This window comes from Bombina bombina, chromosome 3, assembly GCF_027579735.1.
Source record: "Bombina bombina isolate aBomBom1 chromosome 3, aBomBom1.pri, whole genome shotgun sequence".
NCBI classification, from domain to species: domain Eukaryota; kingdom Metazoa; phylum Chordata; class Amphibia; order Anura; family Bombinatoridae; genus Bombina; species Bombina bombina.
The window spans coordinates 1,260,578,695-1,260,601,255 of NC_069501.1; the positions used below are offsets into that span (position 1 = coordinate 1,260,578,695).

The following is a 22,561-nucleotide window of genomic DNA, read 5'->3' on the forward strand; positions in this document are numbered from 1 at the left end:
GGGTCTACCGAACATTCGGGTATATCTCGATGCTATAGTACTTCAGAGGGTGTATGACTGGCACACCTCATCAGAGCATAAGGCCTGGATAGCAATAGACTCTCAAAAATTAAGGGTTCCCTCGGTGGGAGCTCTCTGCTGGATCCCCAAATCCTTGAGACCCCCACGCTGCACAATACTTCCTATATATCAATATTTTTTTGAAGCATGGGATACAATTAAACATAAAAGACAAGATATTTCAGGGCCTAGATCCCCTCTCTTCCCTATCCCACTAAACGCGGAACTCATAGGAAGACTGGATAAGGACTTTCAGAGAGGAACAGAATGGGGATACACCGCTCCACTAAAATAGTTTCTAAGAGATGACAAACTCAGGAAATGAGAGGAGTTAAAGGAAGTGGCATATGGCGCGTATCACCCATGGCTAAAATATATGCAGCTTACACACTTTTTTTAACACTACACCATTTAAGACAGACTTTTTGATACCAATGACCCCATTCGAGAAACTCTGCTCAGCCAGTATACCAACACCCCACATACTTTCCAAAATGTGCTACATGCTACAGACTTACATGAGAGACGAACTTCCTACATACACCATCAATTGGCACAGGGAACTAGTAGACACTTTAAACGCAGAGGAATGGAGATTAATATTTCATTACACTAAAAAATTGTCAACCTCCCCAAAAATTCTAGAACTAAACTTTAGAGTATTAACACGTTGGTACCTAACCCCGACAAGACTACACTCTATTTACCCAAGCTCCAGCGATCTGTGCTGGAGGGGTTGTAAAAAAGAGGTAGGTACCTCCATATGTGGTGGGAATGCGATATAGTAAAGCAACTCTGGCAATATATAGAGAACCATTTCAGGAACAGCCTAAACACAGATCTCCGCCTGACACCCCAGATAGCATTGCTAAACAGATTCCCTCATATATCATGCAAACTTAGGAGGCAAGTGCTTCAGGTCGGAATTAATGGCGCCAAGGCTCTGATAGCCTTAAGGTGGAAATCACCTATTCCCCTGACTGGACAAATGTGGTTGACGAGTTGCTAAGCCTAGAGGAGTTCGGGTATCTTAAAAGGCTTAGGCTAGAATTTTTCCATAATATGAGATTCCTTTGAGAAGAATCACTGATACCGACTAGACCCCAGCCCAACCTGACTTTAGCACAACCAGACCTTGATCCAATGTGATGCGTGGAGACGGGAGGCCTCCCCCTCTGTGAAGAGGATAACATATGGGCTGCTCCATATATCTGTTAGATGTTACAACTAATACCATAACTGAAATGAGCTGAAATCCCTAGTCTAACATGCGATTATAAGAACTAGTTAGAGGTAGAAGGGTAAGATCAATACCTGATTAATTATCCATGGTGTATACCACTCTCCCGAGTAGTTGAGATAATGCTATCGGTCAGTAATGTTTTGTTTACTTGTTTCTTGTTTTTTTTCTGTACTTGTGATGTGTTATATTTAGTTATATAAATAACCATCTTGGAACGCCCTTGTAAATGAAAGTATGACTAACGAATTGTAACCCTTTTACGGTAAGTGCACCGTTGTTTGTAACCTTTTCTTTATTTCGTGCCTGCAATCAATAAAGATGGAATTAAAAAATATATATATATATATAAATGTGTGCTTTGTTGTTGTGTGATGTGTGTTATGTACATTTATGTATGTATTGTGATTCTCTCCCACATATGCTGATTTATATAAAGCAGTATAGCATTATTATTATTATTATTATTATTATTATTATTATTATTATTATTATTATCATTTATTTGTAAAGCGCCGCCAAATTCCGTAGCGCTGGGTAAATTGATAGGAGTATACAATGACAAAGATTTGTGATAAAATACAAAACATAACAAAACCAAACAAATCTTGTACAGGAGGAAGAGGGCCCTGCTCCGGAGAGCTTACAGTCTATAGCATTGTTGTTCCTTCCAAAAAAGTGACAGCTCTAATATGTTCTAATGATATTTTATTATTGTACGTAATTCCTAATAGTATATTATGAGTGAATCGTGATGTTAAAGGGACACTAAATCCATAATTTCTATTTTGTGAATCCGAGAGAGAATCCAATGTTAACCAACCTTCCAATGTAGGTGTGTGATGTAAATGTGTTCATTGTTTATATCTGTTTTTTGGCATGAATATCAATGCACATGTATGAGTCAATGGCAAAAGGCATGTATGTGCATCCATCAATCATCATCTGTTGAGCCTATGTAGATATGCTAATCATCCAAGCATATGAGTTTAATAAATGAAATGCTATAATATACGTAAATGAGACGTGTTTACAATTGGCTACTGTTTGTGAATAATGAAATGTAAAAATAATTTTCTGTCCGTTTAAATATGATTTCATTTTGGAAACCGATTTCGAATTGGTGATGATAGAATTGATGGTGATTTCTAGTTGATGTAATGTAATTTCATTTAAGAATTTTATGTTGTAGTGATGTTCACACAAGTAAAACCCATAACTCCATAGGGAAATATTAATTTTTTGATCTATTTGTCATAGCGGGACTAACGCAAGAATGAATGAATTAGCGCCACAATTCTAACGCTGGTTAGGTAAATCTGCCGGTCGCGTGCACGAGCACGTATTCCCCATAGAAGTCAATGGAGGAGAGAAATTTCAAGAGAAATAAAATCCAACATTTGTGTTGAGCGTAAAGTGAGTGACGTCATGTGCTTCTGTGAAAAAGTAGCTAAATCATGTTAATTTCATAATAAAAATATGTTTTTTTCTATGTAATGTGCTGTATATTGTTTGTATGTATCTAATTCTTTATGTATGTGATAATATTTGTAGTCAGATGTAGCTAGATGAGTGTATGTTCCCGTCTGTCTATGTAAGTCAATGGAAAATGGATTTGTGTTCATTTTTTTTCAAACACCCGAGATCTTATAACTTTGATCCGTTATATTTTGACATGAAAAAATTATATTAAAAATATATATATATATATTGTAGAGTGTTTGTATGAGTGTAAGTGTACTTTGTGTAATGTTTTTGAAGTGATTTGTTTATTTGTTTGTTATTGTTATATCATTAAAGTGAATGTAAATTTTTCGATATTAAATTTAACATACTTGTTCACAATATTATATATAGTAAAACCGCAATAATATTTTTTTAAAATAAATAATGTTTATATATTTTTTTCAATTCAAACTTATCTACGTTCTAAGCAGTGAACTCCTCCCAACCGTCTTATTCCTGTATTTCCCCTGCATCATTTCAATCTTTACCGCCCACTCTATGACGTTGGTTTGAAGCTCGTTCACGATGAGGGGTTATATTTGCACATGCGGTTAAAATTTGGATGACAATAAGCGCATGCGTACAGCAATCAATACGCTCTAAACCTCAGCACCTATAATAACTGATTAGATATTCGTATTGCGCATGCGCGAATCGCGGACGAGCATTTACTATGCAACATCATCGAGTAGTTCACGCATGCGCAGTTACGTAGCGAACAACCGGCCTGACGCCCCAGGGGTGAAAAAAAGATTATGAAAGAAAAGTGTCAATCAAAAAACAAATGTTGGACCAAAATGGCAGGCGGAGGAATCGCCGATAAGAATAGCAAGTAAAACAATATATATTTACTTTTCAAATAAGATTTTAAAATTATGATGAATGAAACTAATGTTTATTTTGGCAATTAAACACTTTGATGAAGAGCAAGTAGGTTGACTTTACATGCACTTTAACTACTGGGTCTGTGTGAGCGTTAGGTATTTGAGCATAGATGGTGATATTTGTGGCGCTACGGAAACTTGTAATAGCAGCGGTAGGGAAAATGAAGCATTATGGCCCATAATGATATTTGAGTCATAACGCAGAACTCGTAATCTAGCTGAGTGTTTGCTGCCACATAAAAGCTAAAACAAGATAACAGCAATGGGTTCAATCCTAAAACCACAGTGCTCCTATGATCAGTATTGAAAATTAGTATGCATTCAAGAAAATCTCAAAACTTAAAGTTCCATTCAAAGGTATACTTGAGCAGTCTTGTATACTTATCAGTTATTTGCAGGATATGGAAGTCTAGGTGCAGGACTCTAGTTCAAGGAGAGTAGGGCGATTCCTTACTCTCGATATTGATTATCAGATTACACTATGAGGTATCTGTTTCTCTGTTTTGTTGTTCCTCTCTCTTTTCTTTAACCTTCTAGCTACTGGGCGTACATGCTTGAGAGCGCTGTCTGACTCCCTCACTTTGCATTGACATATATATATATATATATATATATATACACACACACACACATATATATATATATATATACACACACACACACATACGCGCAATAGATTCCTTTCTAGTCAAACACCTTGTCATATACCATATCCCTTTTAACTCTTTTAAATATTTTTTATTAAATATAAAACTATATATTTTCATTATGAAAGTGTATAGATGTGTCGAATACTTTACAGCTTTTACTTTTTTAACCAAGAACAAAAGAAAAAAAGAAAAATCTAAATATTGAAATGGTGCTTTCATATGAATGCAAAACTTATTTGAGGACAAAGTCCCTTTATGTGCCCAATAACTTACTTTTCCAAAATTGGGACTCCAAAAGATTGCACTGTCATTTACAGTAAGTTGTCTGCCGACATGACCTAAGGAGTTAAAGATTCCAACTTGATAAGGGGCCATTTCACTTGAGTTTTCAGATAGGATCCAGTTTATTATGTCATAGTGACCTGGTACATCTCCATAATCAGTAAAGGAAATATCCATATTAGATGCTGTTGTAAAATGTGCCTTCCTCAAGTGTTTGTTAATCTATAAAACAGACACAAGTAAGATAAAGACAATGTAAAATTATGATAATGTGAAAAGGATAAATAAAAATGGTGGTTACGAAGCATGTAAATAAAGTACAGATACACAAACACCTAGGCCTAGATTTAGAGTTTTGCGGCCAAAGGGGTGCGTTAGCTACGCGTGCTTTTTTCTGGCCGCACCTTTTAAATACCGCTGGTATTTAGAGTTCACAGAATGGCTGCGTTAGGCTCCAAAAAAGGAGCGTAGAGCATATTTACTGCAACTTAAACTTTTGATACCAGCGGTGCTTACGGACGCGGCCAGCTTCAAAAACGTGCTCGTGCACGATTCCCCCATAGAAAACAATGGGGCTGTTTGAGCTGAAAAAAAACCTAACACCTGCAAAAAAGCCGCGTTCAGCTCCTAACGCAGCCCCATTGTTTACTATGGGGAAACACTTTCTACGTCTGCACCTAACACTCTAACATGTACCCCGAGTCTAAACACCCCTAACCTTACACTTATTAACCCCTAATCTGCCGCCCCCGCTATCGCTGACCCCTGCATATTATTTTTCACCCCTAATCTGCCGCTCCGTACACCCCCGCCACCTACATTATCCCTATGTACCCCTAATCTGCTGCCCTAACATCGCCGACCCCTATATTATATTTATTAACCCCTAATCTGCCGCCCCCAACGTCGCCTCCACCTAACTACACTTATTAACCCCTAATCTACCGACCGGACCTGAGCGCTACTATAATAAATGTATTAACCCCTAATCCGCCTCACTCCCGCCTCAATAACCCTATAATAAATAATATTAACCCCTAATCTGCCCTCCCTAACATTGCCGACACCTAACTTCAAGTATTAACCCCTAATCTGCCGACAGAAGCTCACCGCTACTCTAATAAATGTATTAACCCCTAAAGCTAAGTCTAACTTTAACCCTAACACCCCCCTAAATTAAATATAATTTAAATCTAACTAAATAAATTAACTCTTATTAATTAAATTATTACTATTTAAAGCTAAATACTTACCTGTAAAATAAACCCTAATATAGCTACAATATAAATTATAATTATATTATAGCTATTTTAGGATTAATATTTATTTTACAGGTAACTTTGTATTTATTTTAACCAGGTACAATAGCTATTAAATAGTTAAGAACTATTTAATAGCTAAAATAGTTAAAATAATTACAAAATTATCTGTAAAATAAATCCTAACCTAAGTTACAATTAAACCTAACACTACACTATCAATAAATTAATTAAATAAACTACCTACAATTATCTACAATTAAACCTAACACTACACTATCAATAAATAAATTAAATAAAATTCCTACAAATAAATACAATTAAATAAACTAACTAAAGTACAAAAAATAAAAAAGAACTAAGTTACAAAAAAATAAAAAAATATTTACAAACATTAGAAAAAAATTACAACAATTTTAAACTAATTACACCTACTCTAAGCCCCCTAATAAAATAACAAAGACCCCCAAAATAAAAAAAATGCCCTACCCTATTCTAAATTACAAAAGTTCAAAGCTCTTTTACCTTACCAGCCCTTAAAAGGACCTTTTGTGGGGCATGCCCCAAAGAATTCAGCTCTTTTGCCTGTAAAAAAAAAACATACAATACGCCCCCCCAACATTACAACCCACCACCCACATACCCCTAATCTAACCCAAACCCCCCTTAAATAAACCTAACACTAAGCCCCTGAAGATCTTCCTACCTTGTCTTCACCATGCCAGGTTCACCGATCGATCCAGAAGAGCCTCCGATGTCTTGATCCAAGCGCAAGCGGGGGGCTGAAGAGTGACGTCCATCCTCCGGCTGAAGTCTTGATCCAAGCGGGCAGAAGAGGACATCCGGACCGGCAAACATGTTCATCCAAGCCGCATCTTCTATGTTCTTCAATCCGATGACGACCGGCTGATCTTCAAGACCTCCATTGCGGATCCATCCTTCTTCACCGACGACTTCCCGACGAATGACGGTTCCTTTAAGGGACGTCATCCAAGATGGCATCCCTCGAATTCCGATTGGCTGATAGGATTCTATCAGCCAATCGGAATTAAGGTAGAAAAATTCTGATTGGCTGATGGAATCAGCCAATCAGAATCAAGTTCAATCCGATTGGCTGATTCAATCAGCCAATCAGATTGAGCTTGCATTCTATTGGCTGTTCCCCAGGGGTGAAAAAAAGATTATGAAAGAAAAGTGTCAATCAAAAAACAAATGTGGGACCAAAATGGCAGGCGGAGGAATCGCCGATAAGAATAGCAAGTAAAACAATATATATTTACTTTTCAAATAAGATTTTAAAATTATGATGAATGAAACTAATGTTTATTTTGGCAATTAAACACTTTGATGAAGAGCAAGTAGGTTGACTTTACATGCACTTTAACTACTGGGTCTGTGTGAGCGTTAGGTATTTGAGCATAGATGGTGATATTTGTGGCGCTACGGAAACTTGTAATAGCAGCGGTAGGGAAAATGAAGCATTATGGCCCATAATGATATTTGAGTCATAACGCAGAACTCGTAATCTAGCTGAGTGTTTGCTGCCACATAAAAGCTAAAACAAGATAACAGCAATGGGTTCAATCCTAAAACCACAGTGCTCCTATGATCAGTATTGAAAATTAGTATGCATTCAAGAAAATCTCAAAACTTAAAGTTCCATTCAAAGGTATACTTCAGCAGTCTTGTATACTTATCAGTTATTTGCAGGATATGGAAGTCTAGGTGCAGGACTCTATTTCAAGGAGAGTAGGGCGATTCCTTACTCTCGATATTGATTATCAGATTACACTATGAGGTATCTGTTTCTCTGTTTTGTTGTTCCTCTCTCTTTTCTTTAACCTTCTAGCTACTGGGCGTACATGCTTGAGAGTGCTGTCTGACTCCCTCACTTTGCATTGACATATATATATATATATATATATATATATATATATACACACACACACATACGCGCAATAGATTCCTTTCTAGTCAAACACCTTGTCATATACCATATCCCTTTTAACTCTTTTAAATATTTTTTATTAAAAATAAAACTATATATTTTCATTATGAAAGTGTATAGATGTGTCGAATACTTTACAGCTTTTACTTTTTTAACCAAGAACAAAAGAAAAAAGAAAAATCAAAATATTGAAATGGTGCTTTCATATGAATGCAAAACTTATTTGAGGACAAAGTCACTTTATCTGCCCAATAACTTACTTTTCCAAAATTGGGACTCCAAAAGATTGCACTGTCATTTACAGTAAGTTGTCTGCCCACATGACCTAAGGAGTTAAAGATTCCAACTTGATAAGGGGCCATTTCACTTGAGTTTTCAGAAAGGATCCAGTTTATTATGTCATAATGACCTGGTACATCTCCATAATTAGTAAAGGAAATATCCATATTAGATGCTGTTGTAAAATGTGCCTTCCTCAAGTGTTTGTTAATCTATAAAACAGACACAAGTAAGATAAAGACAATGTAAAATTATGATAATGTGAAAAGGATAAATAAAAATGATGGTTACAAAGCATGTAAATAAAGTACAGATACACAAACACCTAGGCCTAGATTTAGAGTTTTGCGGCCAAAGGGGTGTGTTAGCTACGCGTGCTTTTTTCAGGCCGCACCTTTTAAATACCGCTGGTATTTAGAGTTCACAGAATGGCTGCGTTAGGCTCCAAAAAAGGAGCGTAGAGCATATTTACCACAACTTCAACTCTCGATACCAGCGGTGCTTACGGACGCGGCCAGCTTCAAAAACGTGCTCGTGCACGATTCCCCCATAGAAAACAATGGGGCTGTTTGAGCTGAAAAAAACCTAACACCTGCAAAAAAGCCGCGTTCAGCTCCTAACGCAGCCCCATTGTTTACTATGGGGAAACACTTCCTACGTCTGCACCTAACACTCTAACATGTACCCCGAGTCTAAACACCCCTAACCTTAAATTATTAACCCCTAATCTGCCGCCCCCGCTATTGCTGACCCCTGCATATTATTTTTCACCCCTAATCTGCCGCTCCGTACACCCCGCCACCTACATTATCCCTATGTACCTCTAATCTGCTGCCCTAACATTGCCGACCCCTATATTATATTTATTAACCCCTAATCTGCCGCCCCCAACGTCGCCTCCACTTAACTACACTTATTAACCCCTAATCTACCGACCTGACCTGAGCGCTACTATAATAAATGTATTAACCCCTAATCCGCCTCACTCCCGCCTCAATAACCCTATAATAAATAGTATTAACCCCTAATCTGCCCTCCCTAACATTGCCAACACCTAACTTCAAGTATTAACCCCTAATCTGCCGACAGGAGCTTACCACTACTCTAATAAATGTATTAACCCCTAAAGCTAAGTCTAACTTTAACCCTAACACCCCCCTAAATTAAATATAATTTAAATCTAACTAAATAAATTAACTCTTATTAAATAAATTATTACTATTTAAAGCTAAATACTTACCTGTAAAATAAACCCTAATATAGCTACAATATAAATTATAATTATATTATAGCTATTTTAGGATTAATATTTATTTTGCAGGTAACTTTGTATTTATTTAAACCAGGTACAATAGCTATTAAATAGTTAAGAACTATTTAATAGCTAAAATAGTTAAAATAATTACAAAATTACCTGTAAAATAAATCCTAACCTAAGTTACAATTAAACCTAACACTACACTATTAATAAATTAATTAAATAAACTACCTACAATTATCTACAATTAAACCTAACACTACACTATCAATAAATAAATTAAATACAATTCCTACAAATAAATACAATTAAATAAACTAACTAAAGTACAAAAAATAAAAAAGAACTAAGTTACAAAAAATAAAAAAATATTTACAAACATTAGAAAAAAATTACAACAATTTTAAACTAATTACACCTACTCTAAGCCCCCTAATAAAATAACAAAGACCCCCAAAATAAAAAAAATGCCCTAACCTATTCTAAATTACAAAAGTTCAAAGCTCTTTTACCTTACCAGCCCTTAAAATGACCTTTTGAGGGGCATGCCCCAAAGAATTCAGCTCTTTTGCCTGTAAAAAAAAACATACAATACCCCCCCCCCCAACATTACAACCCACCACCCACATACCCCTAATCTAACACAAACCCCCCTTAAATAAACCTAACACTAAGCCCCTGAAGATCTTCCTACCATGTCTTCACCATGCCAGGTTCACCGATCGATCCAGAAGAGCCTCTGATGTCTTGATCCAAGCCCAAGCGGGGGGCTGAAGAGTGACGTCCATCCTCCGGCTGAAGTCTTGATCCAAGCGGGCAGAAGAGGACATCCGGACCGGCAAACATCTTCATCCAAGCCGCATCTTCTATGTTCTTCAATCCGATGACGACCGGCTGATCTTCAAGACCTCCATTGCGGATCCATCCTTCTTCACCGACGACTTCCCCACGAATGACGGTTCCTTTAAGGGACGTCATACAAGATGGCGTCCCTCGAATTCCGATTGGCTGATAGGATTCTATCAGCCAATCGGAATTAAGGTAGAAAAATTCTGATTGGCTGATGGAATCAGCCAATCAGAATCAAGTTCAATCCGATTGGCTGATTCAATCAGCCAATCAGATTGAGCTCGCATTCTATTGGCTGTTCCGATCAGCCAATAGAATGTGAGCTCAATCTGATTGGCTGATCGGATCAGCCAATCGGATTGAACTTGATTCTGATTGGCTGATTCCATCAGCCAATCAGATTTTTCCTACCTTAATTCCGATTGACTGATAGAATCCTATCAGCCAATCAGAATTCGAGGGACGCCATCTTGGATGACGTCCCTTAAAGGAACCGTCATTCGTCGGGAAGTCGTCGGTGAAGAAGGATGGATACGCGATGGAGGTCTTGAAGATCAGCCGGTCGTCATCGGATTGAAGAACATAGAAGATGAACTTGGATGAAGATGTTTGCTGGTCCGGATGTCCTCTTCTGCCCGCTTGGATCAAGACTTCAGCCGGAGGATGGACGTCAATCTTCAGCCCCCCGCTTGGGCTTGGATCAAGACATCAGAGGCTCTTCTGGATCGATCGGTGAACCTGGCATGGTGAAGACAAGGTAGGAAGATCTTCAGGGGCTTAGTGTTAGGTTTATTTAAGGGTTTTTTTTGTTAGATTAGGGGTATGTGGGAGGTGGGTTGTAATGTTGGGGGGGGGTATTGTATGGTTTTTTTTACAGGCAAAAGAGCTGAATTCTTTGGGGCATGCCCCTCAAAAGGTCCATTTAAGGGCTGGTAAGGTAAAAGAGCTTTGAACCTTTGTAATTTAGAATAGGTTAGGGCATTTTTTTTATTTTGGGGGTCTTTGTTATTTTATTAGGGGGCTTAGAGTAGGTGTAATTAGTTTAAAATTGTTGTAATTTTTTTCTAATGTTTGTAAATATTTTTTTATTTTTTGTAACTTAGTTCTTTTTTATTTTTTGTACTTTAGTTAGTTTATTTAATTGTATTTATTTGTAGGAATTGTATTTAATTTATTTATTGATAGTGTAGTGTTAGGTTTAATTGTAGATAATTGTAGGTAGTTTATTTAATTTATTTATTGATAGTGTAGTGTTAGGTTTAATTGTAACTTAGTTTAGGATTTATTTTACAGGTAATTTTGTAATTATTTTAACTATTTTAGCTATTAAATAGTTCTTAACTATTTAATAGCTATTGTACCTGGTTAAAATAAATACAAAGTTGCCTCTAAAATAAATATTAATCCTAAAATAGCTATAATATAATTATAATTTATATTGTAGCTATATTAGGGTTTACTTTAAAGGTAAGTATTTAGCTTTAAATAGAAATAATTTATTTAATAAGAGTTAATTTATTTCGTTAGATTTAAATTATATTTAAGTTAGGGGGGTGTTAGTGTTAGACTTAGCTTTAGGGGTTAATCCATTTATTACAGTAGCGGCGAGATTCGGTCGGCAGATTAGGGGTTAATAATTGAAGTTAGGTGTCGGCGATGTTAGGGAGGGCAGATTAGGGGTTAATACTATTTATTATAGGGTTATTGAGGCGGGAGTGAGACGGATTAAGGGTTAATAACTTTATTATAGTAGCAGTGAGATCCGCTCGGCAGATTAGGGGTTAATAAGTGTAGGCAGGTGGCGGCGACGTTGTGGGGGCAGGTTAGGGGTTCATAAATATAATATAGGGGTCGGCGGTGTTAGGGGCAGCAGATTAGGGGTACATAAGTATAACGTAGGTGGCGGTCGGCAGATTAGGGGTTAAATACATTTAATCGAGTGTCGGCGATGTGGGGGGACCTCGGTTTAGGGGTACATAGGTAGTTTATGGGTGTTAGTGTACTTTAGAGCACAGTAGTTAAGAGCTTTATAAACCGGAGTTAGCCCAGAAAGCTCTTAACTACTGACTTTTTTCTGCGGCTGGAGTTTTGTCGTTAGATTTCTAATGCTCACTTCAGCCACGACTCTAAATACCGGAGTTAGAAAGATCCCATTGAAAAGATAGGATATGCAATTGATGTAAGGGGATCTGCGGTATGGAAAAGTCGCGGCTGGAAAGTGAGTGTTAGACCCTTTCCTGACTGACTCCAAATACCAGAGGGCGGTAAAAACCAGCGTTAGGAGCCTCTAACGCTGGTTTTCACGGCTACCGCCCAACTCTAAATCTAGGCCCTAGACAATTATACCAATTCATGCATGTAAGCAAAATTCTGAAATAGATGAAAAGAAAGTGACAAACACTAGTAAATCACTACACAGATGCGAACATGAATACAAAACTTGGAAAATATAAGCACCCGCTATGCAAAATCAAGTTTCCTACATACTAACTTTCCTTATATGAATTGATTGTTGCACTAAACAAAGTGTGCAGGTGTCTTTTCTGGAATTGCTATTCACAGTCATATAGACAAGTTTAAGCCCCACAAATCTGCATTTAATAATGTTATAAATATTCTTAATCTGCTTGGTTGAGAATGCACACATATCTACATGTGTTTTATGGTGCTGATTCTTCATCAGGTCCCTAAAAAGAAATTTCCTATAAATATAGCATACGTTTTATATACATAAAGGGCTAGATTACAAGTGGAGTGCTAATTTATTGAGTGCCCCTAAACGGGCAAATTCATCCATTTATGGCCGTGATAAATAACCAGTAGTTATGTCGCGAATAGTTCACCGGCGAATAGTTCCCGGCAAACATAGCTTGTTCGCGTTCGCCGCGGCGGGCGAACATATGCGATGTTTGGTCCGCCCCTATTCATCATCATTGAGTAAACTTTGACCCTGTACCTCACAGTCAGCAGACACATTCCAGCCAATCAGCAGCAGACCCTCCCTCCCAGACCATCCCACCTCCTGGACAGCATCCATTTTAGATTCATTCGGAAGCTGCATTCTTAGTGAGAGGAGGGACAGTGTAGCTGCTGATGATTTAATAGGGAAATCAATAGCTAGGCTAGTGTATTCAGTGTCCAATACAGTCCTGAAGGACTCATCTGATCTCTGCTGAAAGGACAGCACCCCAAAAAGCCATTTTTAGGGCTAGAACATCAGTCTGCTTTTTTTTTTTTCCTGTGTAATCTAATTGCAGTTGCATGCCTGCCAGCGTGTGTGTCAGGCTCACAGCGTATACTGTGCCCACTTGCCCAGTGCCACCACTCATATCTGTTGTAACAGTAGTGTACATTTAAAAAACAACAACACTTTTTTGACTGTGAAATAATAGCAGTTCGTTTCCTTCACACGTGTGCGTTTCAGTGCCTGCAAGGGCACAGTGTCACCCCAGTGCCACCACTCATATCTGTTGTAACAGTAGTGTACATTTAAAAAAACAACACTTCTTTGACTGTGAAATAATAGCAGTCAGCTTCCTTCACACGTGTGCATTTCAGTGCCTGCCAGGGCACAGTGTCACCCCAGTGCCACCACTCATATCTGTTGTAACAGTAGTGTACATTTAAAAAAAACAACACTTTTTTGAATGTGAAATAATAGCAGTCAGTTTCCTTTACACGTGTGCGTTTCAGTGCCTGCCAGGGCACAGTGTCACACCAGTGCAACTCATATCTGTTGTAACAGTAGTGTACATTTAAAAAAAAAAAACACTTTTTTGACTTTGAAATAATAGCAGTCAGTTTCCTTCACACGTGTGCGTTTCAGTGCCTGCCAGGGCACAGTGTCACACCAGTGCAACTCATATCTGGTGTAACAGTAGTGTACATTTAAAAAAAACAACACTTTTTTGACTGTGAAATAATAGCAGTCAGTTTCCTTCACATGTGTGCGTTTCAGTGCCTGCCAGGGCACAGTGTCACCCCAGTGCCACAAACTCAAATCTGTTGTAACAGTAGTGTACATTTAAAAAAAAACAACACTTTTTTGACTGTGAAATACTAGCAGTCAGTTTCCTTCACACGTGTGCATTTCAGTGCCTGCCAGGGCAGAGTGTCAGCCCAATGCCACCACTCATATCTGTTGTAACAGTAGTGTACATTTAAAAAAAAAAAAAACAACACTTTTTTTGACTGTGAAATAATAGCAGTCAGTTTCCTTCACATGTGTGCGTTTCAGTGCCTGCCAGGGCACAGTGTCACCCCAGTGCAACTCATATCTGGTGTAACATTAGTGTACATTTAAAAACAAACAAACACTTTTTTGACTGTGAAATAATAGCAGTCAGTTTCCTTCACACGTGTGCGTTTCAGTGCCTGCCAGGGCACAGTGTCACACCAGCGCAACTCATATCTGGTGTAACATTAGTGTACATTTAAAAACAAACAAACACTTTTTTGACTGTGAAATAATAGCAGTCAGTTTCCTTCACACGTGTGCATTTCAGTGCCTGCCAGGGCACAGTGTCACACCAGTGCAACTCATATCTGTTGTAACAGTAGTGTACATTTAAAAAAAACAACACTTTTTTGACTGTGAAATAATAGCAGTCAGTTTCCTTCACACGTGTGCGTTTCAGTGCCTGCCAGGGCACAGTGTCACCCCAGTGCCACCACTCATATCTGTTGTAACAGTAGTGTACATTTAAAAAAAAAAACACTTTTTTGACTGTGAAATAATAGCAGTCAGTTTCCTTCACACGTGTGCGTTTCAGTGCCTGCCAGGGCAAAGTGTCACCCCAGTGCCACCACTCATATCTGTTGTAACATTAGTGTACATTTAAAAAAAAAAAAAAACTTTTTTGACTGTGAAATAATAGCAGTCAGTTTCCTTCACACGTGTGCGTTTCAGTGCCTGCCAGGGCTTAGTGTCACCCCAGTGCCACCACTCATATCTGTTGTAACAGTAGTGTACATTTAAAAAAACAATACTTTTTTGACTGTGAAATTATAGCAGTCAGTTTCCTTCACACGTGTGTGTTTCAGTGCCTGCCAGGGCACAGTGTCACCCCAGTGCCACCACTCATATCTGTTGTAACAGTAGTGTACATTTAAAAAACAACAACACTTTTTTGACTGTGAAATAATAGCAGTCAGTTTCCTTTACACGTGTGCGTTTCAGTGCCTGCCAGGGCACAGTGTCACACCAGTGCAACTCATATCTGGTGTAACAGTAGTGTACATTTAAAAAAAAACAAAAAACACTTTTTTAATTGTGAAATAATAGCAGTCAGTTTCCTTCACACGTGTGCGTTTCAGTGCCTGCCAGGGCACAGTGTCACCCCAGTGCAACTCATATCTGGTGTAACAGTAGTGTACATTTAAAAAAAAAAAACACTTTTTTGACTGTGAAATAATAGCAGTCAGTTTCCTTCACACGTGTGTTTCAGTGCCTGCCAGGGTACAGTGTCACCCCAGTGCCACCACTCATATCTGGTGTAACAGTAGTGTACATTTAAAAAACACACTTTTTTGACTGTGAAATAATAGCAGTCAGTTTCCTTCACACGTGTGCGTTTCAGTGCCTGCCAGGGCACAGTGTCACCCCAGTGCCACCACTCATATCTGTTGTAACAGTAGTGTACATTTAAAAAAAACAACACTTTTTTGACTGTGAAATAATCTCAGTCAGTTTCCTTCACACGTGTGCGTTTCAGTGCCTGCCAGGGCACAGTGTCACACCAGTGCAACTCATATCTGGTGTAACAGTAGTGTACATTTTAAAAAAAACAACACTTTTTGACTGTGAAATAATAGCAGTCAGTTTCCTTCACGCGTGTGCGTTTCAGGGCCTGCCAGGGCACAGTGTCACACCAGTGCAACTCATATCTGGTGTAACAGTAGTTTACATTTATTAAAAAAATACAATTTTGACTGTAATAGATTGAATAGCAGTTAGTTGTCTGCAAGCGTGTGTGTCAGGCCTACAGCGTCTACTCTGCCAACTTCTGCCAGTGCACAGTGCCACTCATATCTGTTGTCACAGTAGCTTGCATGCATAGTACCACTAATAGAAAAAAAATGACAGGCAGAGGCAGGCCACCCCGCAGGGGCCGTCGTGGTCGTGGTGCTGTGATTCCCTTTGGCCCTAGAATAATGCCCAGTGTTCAGAGGCCACGTACCCTGAACTCAAACAGTTCTGAGGACATAGTTGACTGGCTAACACAGGACAACCAATCTTCTACAGCTTCCATTCGGAACCTTGACACACCATCCTCCTCTTGTTTAGCTTTGGGCACCTCTCAAGTTACCACTCGCCCGCCTGCCGCCACCACCAACACTAGCACCACAGCCGCTTCACTTGATCTGTCAGAGGATTTATTTACACATCAGTTGGAAGAAATGAGTGATGCGCAATCATTATTGCCAGAGGATGTAGATAACAGGGATATGTCTCATTCAGGCAGCATTACACACATGGACGTACGGTGTGATGATGGTGATGTTGTACCTGCCGCTGCTTCCTTTGCTGAGCTTTCAGATACAAGTGAAGTGGTTGATGATGACGATGCGTCCGTGGATGTCACGTGGGTGCCCGCTAGAAGGGAAGAAGAACAGGGGGAAAGTTCAGATGGGGAGACAGAGAGGAGGAGGAGACGAGTTGGAAGCAGGGGGAGGTCGTTGCAAGGAGCTAGTGGCACAGTCAGACAGCATGCATCGGCACCCGGGTCAGCCAGACAGCATGCCAAACAACGCATGCTGTTGCCACCACCAGAATGCCGCCATTGCAAAGCTCAGCAGTGTGGCATTTTTTGTGTGTGTCTGCCTCTGACAACAGCAATGCCATTGGCAACCTGTGCCAAAATAAACTGAGTCATGGGAATTCCAACACCCACCTAGGTACAACTGCTTTGTGAAGGCACATGATCGCACATCACAAACGCCTATGGGATCAACACATGAGTAGAAGCAGCACACAAACTCAAAGCCGCCATCCTCCTCCTGGTCCAGCATCTTCAGCCACGTCAACCACTGCTGTCCTCCTTGCTCCCTCTCAACCATCCGGCACTCCGTCTCTCGTCTTGAGCAGTTCCTGCTCATCTGCCCTCAGTCAGGTGTCTGTCAAGGACATGTTTGAGCGTAAGAAGCCAATGTCACAAAGTCACCCCCTTGCCCGGCATCTGACAGCTGGCTTGTCTGAACTCTTAGACCGCCAGCTTTTACCATACAAGCTGGTGGAGTCTGAGGCGTTCAAAAAATTTGTAGCTATTGGGACACCGCAGTGGAAGGTACCCGGCCGAAATTTCTTTGCACAAAAGGCAATCCCCAACCTGTACTCGATTGTGAAAAAGGAAGTAATGGCATGTCTGGCACACAGTGTTGGGGCAAGGGTCCATATGACCACTGATACCTGGTCTGCAAAGCATGGTCAGGGCAGGTAAATCACCTACACTGCGCATTGGGTAAACCTGCTGATGGCTGCCAAGCATGGAATGCGTGGCTCTGCAGAGGAGTTGGTGACACCGCCACGACTTGCAGGCAGGCCTGCTGCCACCTCCTCTACTCCTCCTACTCCATCCTCTTCCATAACCTCCTCGGCTGAGTCCTCCTGCTGCTGCGTCTTGCTCCACATAAACAGCACCCCCCCCCCCCAGCTCCCCAGGTACTATTCCACATCCCGGATATGGCAGTGTCACGCCGTCTTGGGGTTGACTTGCCTGAAAGCAGAAAGTCACACCGGACCAGCACTCCTGTCCGCCCTGAACGCACAGGTGGATCAGTGGCTTACTCCGCACCAACTGGAGATTGGCAAAGTGGTTTGTGACAATGGAATAAATTTGTTGGCGGCCTTGAATTTGGGCAAGTTGACACATGTGCTGTGCATGGCACATGTGTGTAATCTGATCGTACAACGCTTTGTGAATAAGTACCCAGGCTTACAGGATGTCCTGAAGCAGGCCAAGAAGGTGTGTGGCCATTTCAGGCATTCTTACATGGCCATGGCGCACTTTTCAGATATCCAGCGGCGAAACAACATGCCAGTGAGGCACTTGATTTGCGACAGCCCGACACGTTGGAATTCAACACTCCTAATGTTCGACCGCCTGCTCCAACATGAAAAAGCTGTTAATGACTATTTGTATGATCGGGGTGCTAGGACAGCCTCTGCGGAGCTGGGAATTTTTTTGCTACATTACTGGACGCTCATGCACAATGCCTGTTGGCTCATGCGTCCTTTTGAGGAGGTGACAAACCTAGTCAGTCGCACCGAAGGCACCATCAGTGACATCATACCATTTGTTTTCTTCCTGCAGCGTGCCCTGCGAAGAGTGCTGGATCAGGCCGTAGATGAGCGTGAAGAGGAAGAGTTGTGGTCACCATCACCACCAGAAACAACCTTATCAGCATCGCTTGCTGGACCTGCGGCAACGCTGGAAGAGGATTGTGAGGAAAAGGAGTCATAGGAGGAATGTGGCTTTGAGGAGGAGGAGGAACAACAGGCATCCCAGGGTGCTCGTTGTCACCTATCTGGTACCCATGGTGTTGTACGTGGCTGGGGGGAAGAACATACCTTCAGTGAGATCACTGAGGACGAGGAATGGGACATGAGTAGCTCAGCATCCAACCTTGTGCAAATGGGGTCTTTCATGCTGTCGCGCCTGTTGAGGGACCATCGTATTAAAAGGCTTAAGGAGAATGACCTGTACTGGGTGTCCACGCTACTAGACCCCCGGTATAAGCAGAAAGTGCCTGAAATGTTACCGAATTACCGCAAGTTGGAAAGGATGCAGCAGTTCCAAAATAAATTAAAAAGTATGCTTTACACAGCGTATAAGGGTGATGTCACAGCACAACGGGAATCTAACAGGGGAAGAGGTTAAAGTAATCCTCCTCCTCCCACGACCACGCCAGCAAGGACAGGATGCTTTACAGACGTGTTGTTGATGGAGGACATGCAGAGCTTTTTAAGTCCTATGCATCGCCACAGCCCTTCGGAATCCAACCTCAAAGAAAGACTTGAGCGACAGGTAGCAGACTACCTCGCCTTAACTGCAGATCTCGACACTCTGAGGAGCGATGAACCCCTTGACTACTGGGTGTGCAGGCTTGACCTGTGGCCTGAGCTATCCCAATTTGTGATAGAACTTCTGGCCTGCACCGCTTCAAGTGTCCTGTCAGAAAGGACCTTCAGTGCAGCAGGAGGTATTGTCACTGAGAAGAGAAGTCGCCTAGGTCAAAAAAGTCTAGATTACCTCACCTTTATTAAGTTGAATGAGGGATGGATCCCGAAGGGACTGACAGTGGGCGATACATTCGAGTAAAAAAGGCCTGATTAGATGAGCTGCCTTGGGCTAAAAATGGTCCACACGCTGCTGTATTTTATCTCTGATTTCCGGATGACTTGCGTGACTTATCTGCCACCAACTAGGGTTCAAGCCGCAATGTTTTAGGGCACTCTCTGCCAGGGAAACAAACATCAATTTTTCTGTCCGCTTAACACACCACTCCTATCTGGTGGCACATTAGATTGCACGCGCAGTGCCCCAAATTTGAAGTAGGAGGTCCGGAAGGTGGCTTTGAGGAGGTGGAAGACCAAACACAGCAGGCGTCCCAGGGGGCTTGTTGTCACCTTTCGGTGACCCTTGGTGTTGTACGTGGCTGGGTGGAGGAAGAGACCTTCAATGACATCAGTGAGGACAAGGAACGGGACATGGCTAGCTTGGTATCCAACCTTGTGCAAATCGGGAGTTTGCGGTTGTGCAAATGGACTGTTTGCAGTTGTTTGCGGTGCGTTAAACGGGGAGTTTGGTCTGTCACTGTGAAGCGGGCATAACCCTTACACTACCTGATCGATACAACATCATACCTGATGTTTTAAAGCACATTATTCCAAACAATTTAGGAATGTTATGCGATTTATGCCCTTTATGGATTAAAACCAGACTCTGCATCAACTATGTAATTTTCCATGGGAGTTTTGCCATGGATCCCCCTCCGGCATTCCACAGTCCAGGTGTTAGTCCCCTTGAAACAACTTTTCCATCACTATTGTGGCCAGAAAGAGTCCCTGTGGGTTTTAAAATTCATGCAACAACCGGGAAGCGCTCAAACATTCAAACACTGGTTGTGAGTAAAGTCCCCGACGATCAGTGCACTTCACGTAGTCAGACACACCCCCGTGACGTAGTGGTGACGTATTCACAGAATACTCAGCTGTCCTGGTGCGGAGAAAAGAGCGCTTCCATCCACGCTCAATTAATAGAACAACACCAACAATCAGCGCACCCAGTAAAGCTGAGAAAAACAAACGATGGTAAGCAGTGGAATACCTGTTTATTGTTTAGCTCAAACAAATGCTCAATATGATAGGTAAATGTCCATACATAGCCAAAACAGGTAGAAAAGGCTTAAGTGGTAAATGACAGGCAAAATAAGGCAGGAAAAATTAGGTCAGACGCGTTTCCTATGTCATAAACATATTAATATAAATATGTTTATGACATAGGAAACGCGTCTGACCTAATTTTTCCTGCCTTATTTTGTTGAGCATTTGTTTGAGCTAAACAATAAACAGGTATTCCACTGCTTACCATCGTTTGTTTTTCTCAGCTTTACTGGGTGCGCTGATTGTTGGTGGGGTTTTAAAATTCGCCTGCCTATTGAAGTCTATGGCGGTTCGCCCGGTTCGTCCGTTCGCGAACTTTTGCGGAAGTTTGCTTTCGCCGTTTGCAAACCCACATTTTTATGTTCGCGACATCACTAATAACCAGACATTACAAGTGGCTGGTTATTGCTACTGCAAGCTCATGGTAGCAGCTAGTGCTCAAAAAAATTAACCAGAGGTCCGACCTCTGGTTATTTTTTAATGTCCCCCAAATACCCCCAAAATACAGTGTGTAGGGCTATTTTAAAAATAAAAAAAATGGTAGCATTTAAAAAAAAAACTGCACTAAGCAGCTTTTAGGGGTTAAAAGTGGCAGGTGTGGGGTGTTAGAAACAAACGGCACTGAAAAATGCCTTTACTTTGCAGTCTGTGGGGCTCTGTGTTTGCTATAAATACAGTATATATGTATATGCTTATATACTTATATATTTATGTGTTAATATTTATATATATAGAGAGCAAAAGAGTTAAAAAAGCCCTTACTATAATGGTGGAGAGCAGGTAAACAGGCTATGAGCTGCCTGAAATACAATGACCAAGCATTACTTCCACAGGTAAAATATGCACCAATACGATTCTCACAAGGCAAGAAAAAGAGACTGCATCGCTCCAGACAGGGGAAGATTTAACTGTCACCTCTTACCCTACTGTGATCCTGTCAGCTCAGCTCCAATACCAAATCAGACAGAAGACGCCACAATGAATCTCTCACAACCGGATGCTTGAAACACCTGGGAACTTGCCTCGCTACCATGCGAACGTCACAGAGAAGGTGGGGCAAGTACGCAATCCAATGCAGGTTCGTGGAGGTAGTCCTTGAAGTGTAGGGCGGGTGCAGCAGCAGAAAAGCAAAAAACTGCCAAGGATATATGTAAAATATAACTTTTAATAAACGGACAGTTAAAAAGGAATTGATATACAAAGGGGGACAATCACAAGGAGAGAGGAGTAAGCAAAGGGCTTACATGGCCGTAATCATAGCCTAATAATTACTGATCTGTGAGTCCATTTAAAACTGGTAAAACAAAATCTAATTGGCTAATACAGATTCACACCTCTCTCTCTCTTAAAGGGCCAATACATAATGCTTGGTGAATAAACATTGTTGAGATTATAACAGCATGATACAATAAATAGTTTTAAATCCATTAAACACATAATAATAAGCATGATGAATTGATAAATAAATAAATAGATGTACAAGTTGATAAAAGTCTGATCTTAAATTATTTAACAATACATCTAAATATAATAATAAAAATTACTAACTACAATTCATGATTGACTCATTGTAAATACAATGCTGATTCATTACATTATAAAGAAATATATATATCAAAAAGGAAAAATATGTAAATGCCTAATATATTTCACTCCCAATAATTAATAAGATCATAATCTGAGTTTAAACCACAAAGGTATTGCGTGTTTAATTTAAAAACCCAGAACACCTCACGTTTTTTGAGGAGTTTCACTCTATTCATTCCTGGTTTTGAGACAGAGACCTTTTCAATTACCATTTAAAAGTGCAGTTCTGATTATAATGGGGGTCACGTCTATATTTAGAATAAGAAAACTAGGAACCAATATAGACGTGATCAAAATAATGATGGCCCAAACAAAGGTCCTAGACGTAAACAACATTGTAAATATTATAAAAAGAACAAACCCACTAATCAGTCC

At 40.2% G+C, this 22,561-nt stretch overlaps 1 protein-coding gene across 1 annotated transcript in view; it reads right to left on the reverse strand.

Annotated features, from left to right (window-relative positions):
• LOC128652712 (vomeronasal type-2 receptor 26-like) overlaps window positions 1–22,561 on the reverse strand; it is a 376,906-nt gene that overhangs the window by 113,536 nt on the left and 240,809 nt on the right. The window contains exon 3 of the mRNA XM_053705644.1: window positions 4,614–4,844. Within this exon, the coding sequence (XP_053561619.1) occupies window positions 4,614–4,844 (231 nt within the window). The remainder of the gene's footprint in view (window positions 1–4,613; window positions 4,845–22,561) is intronic.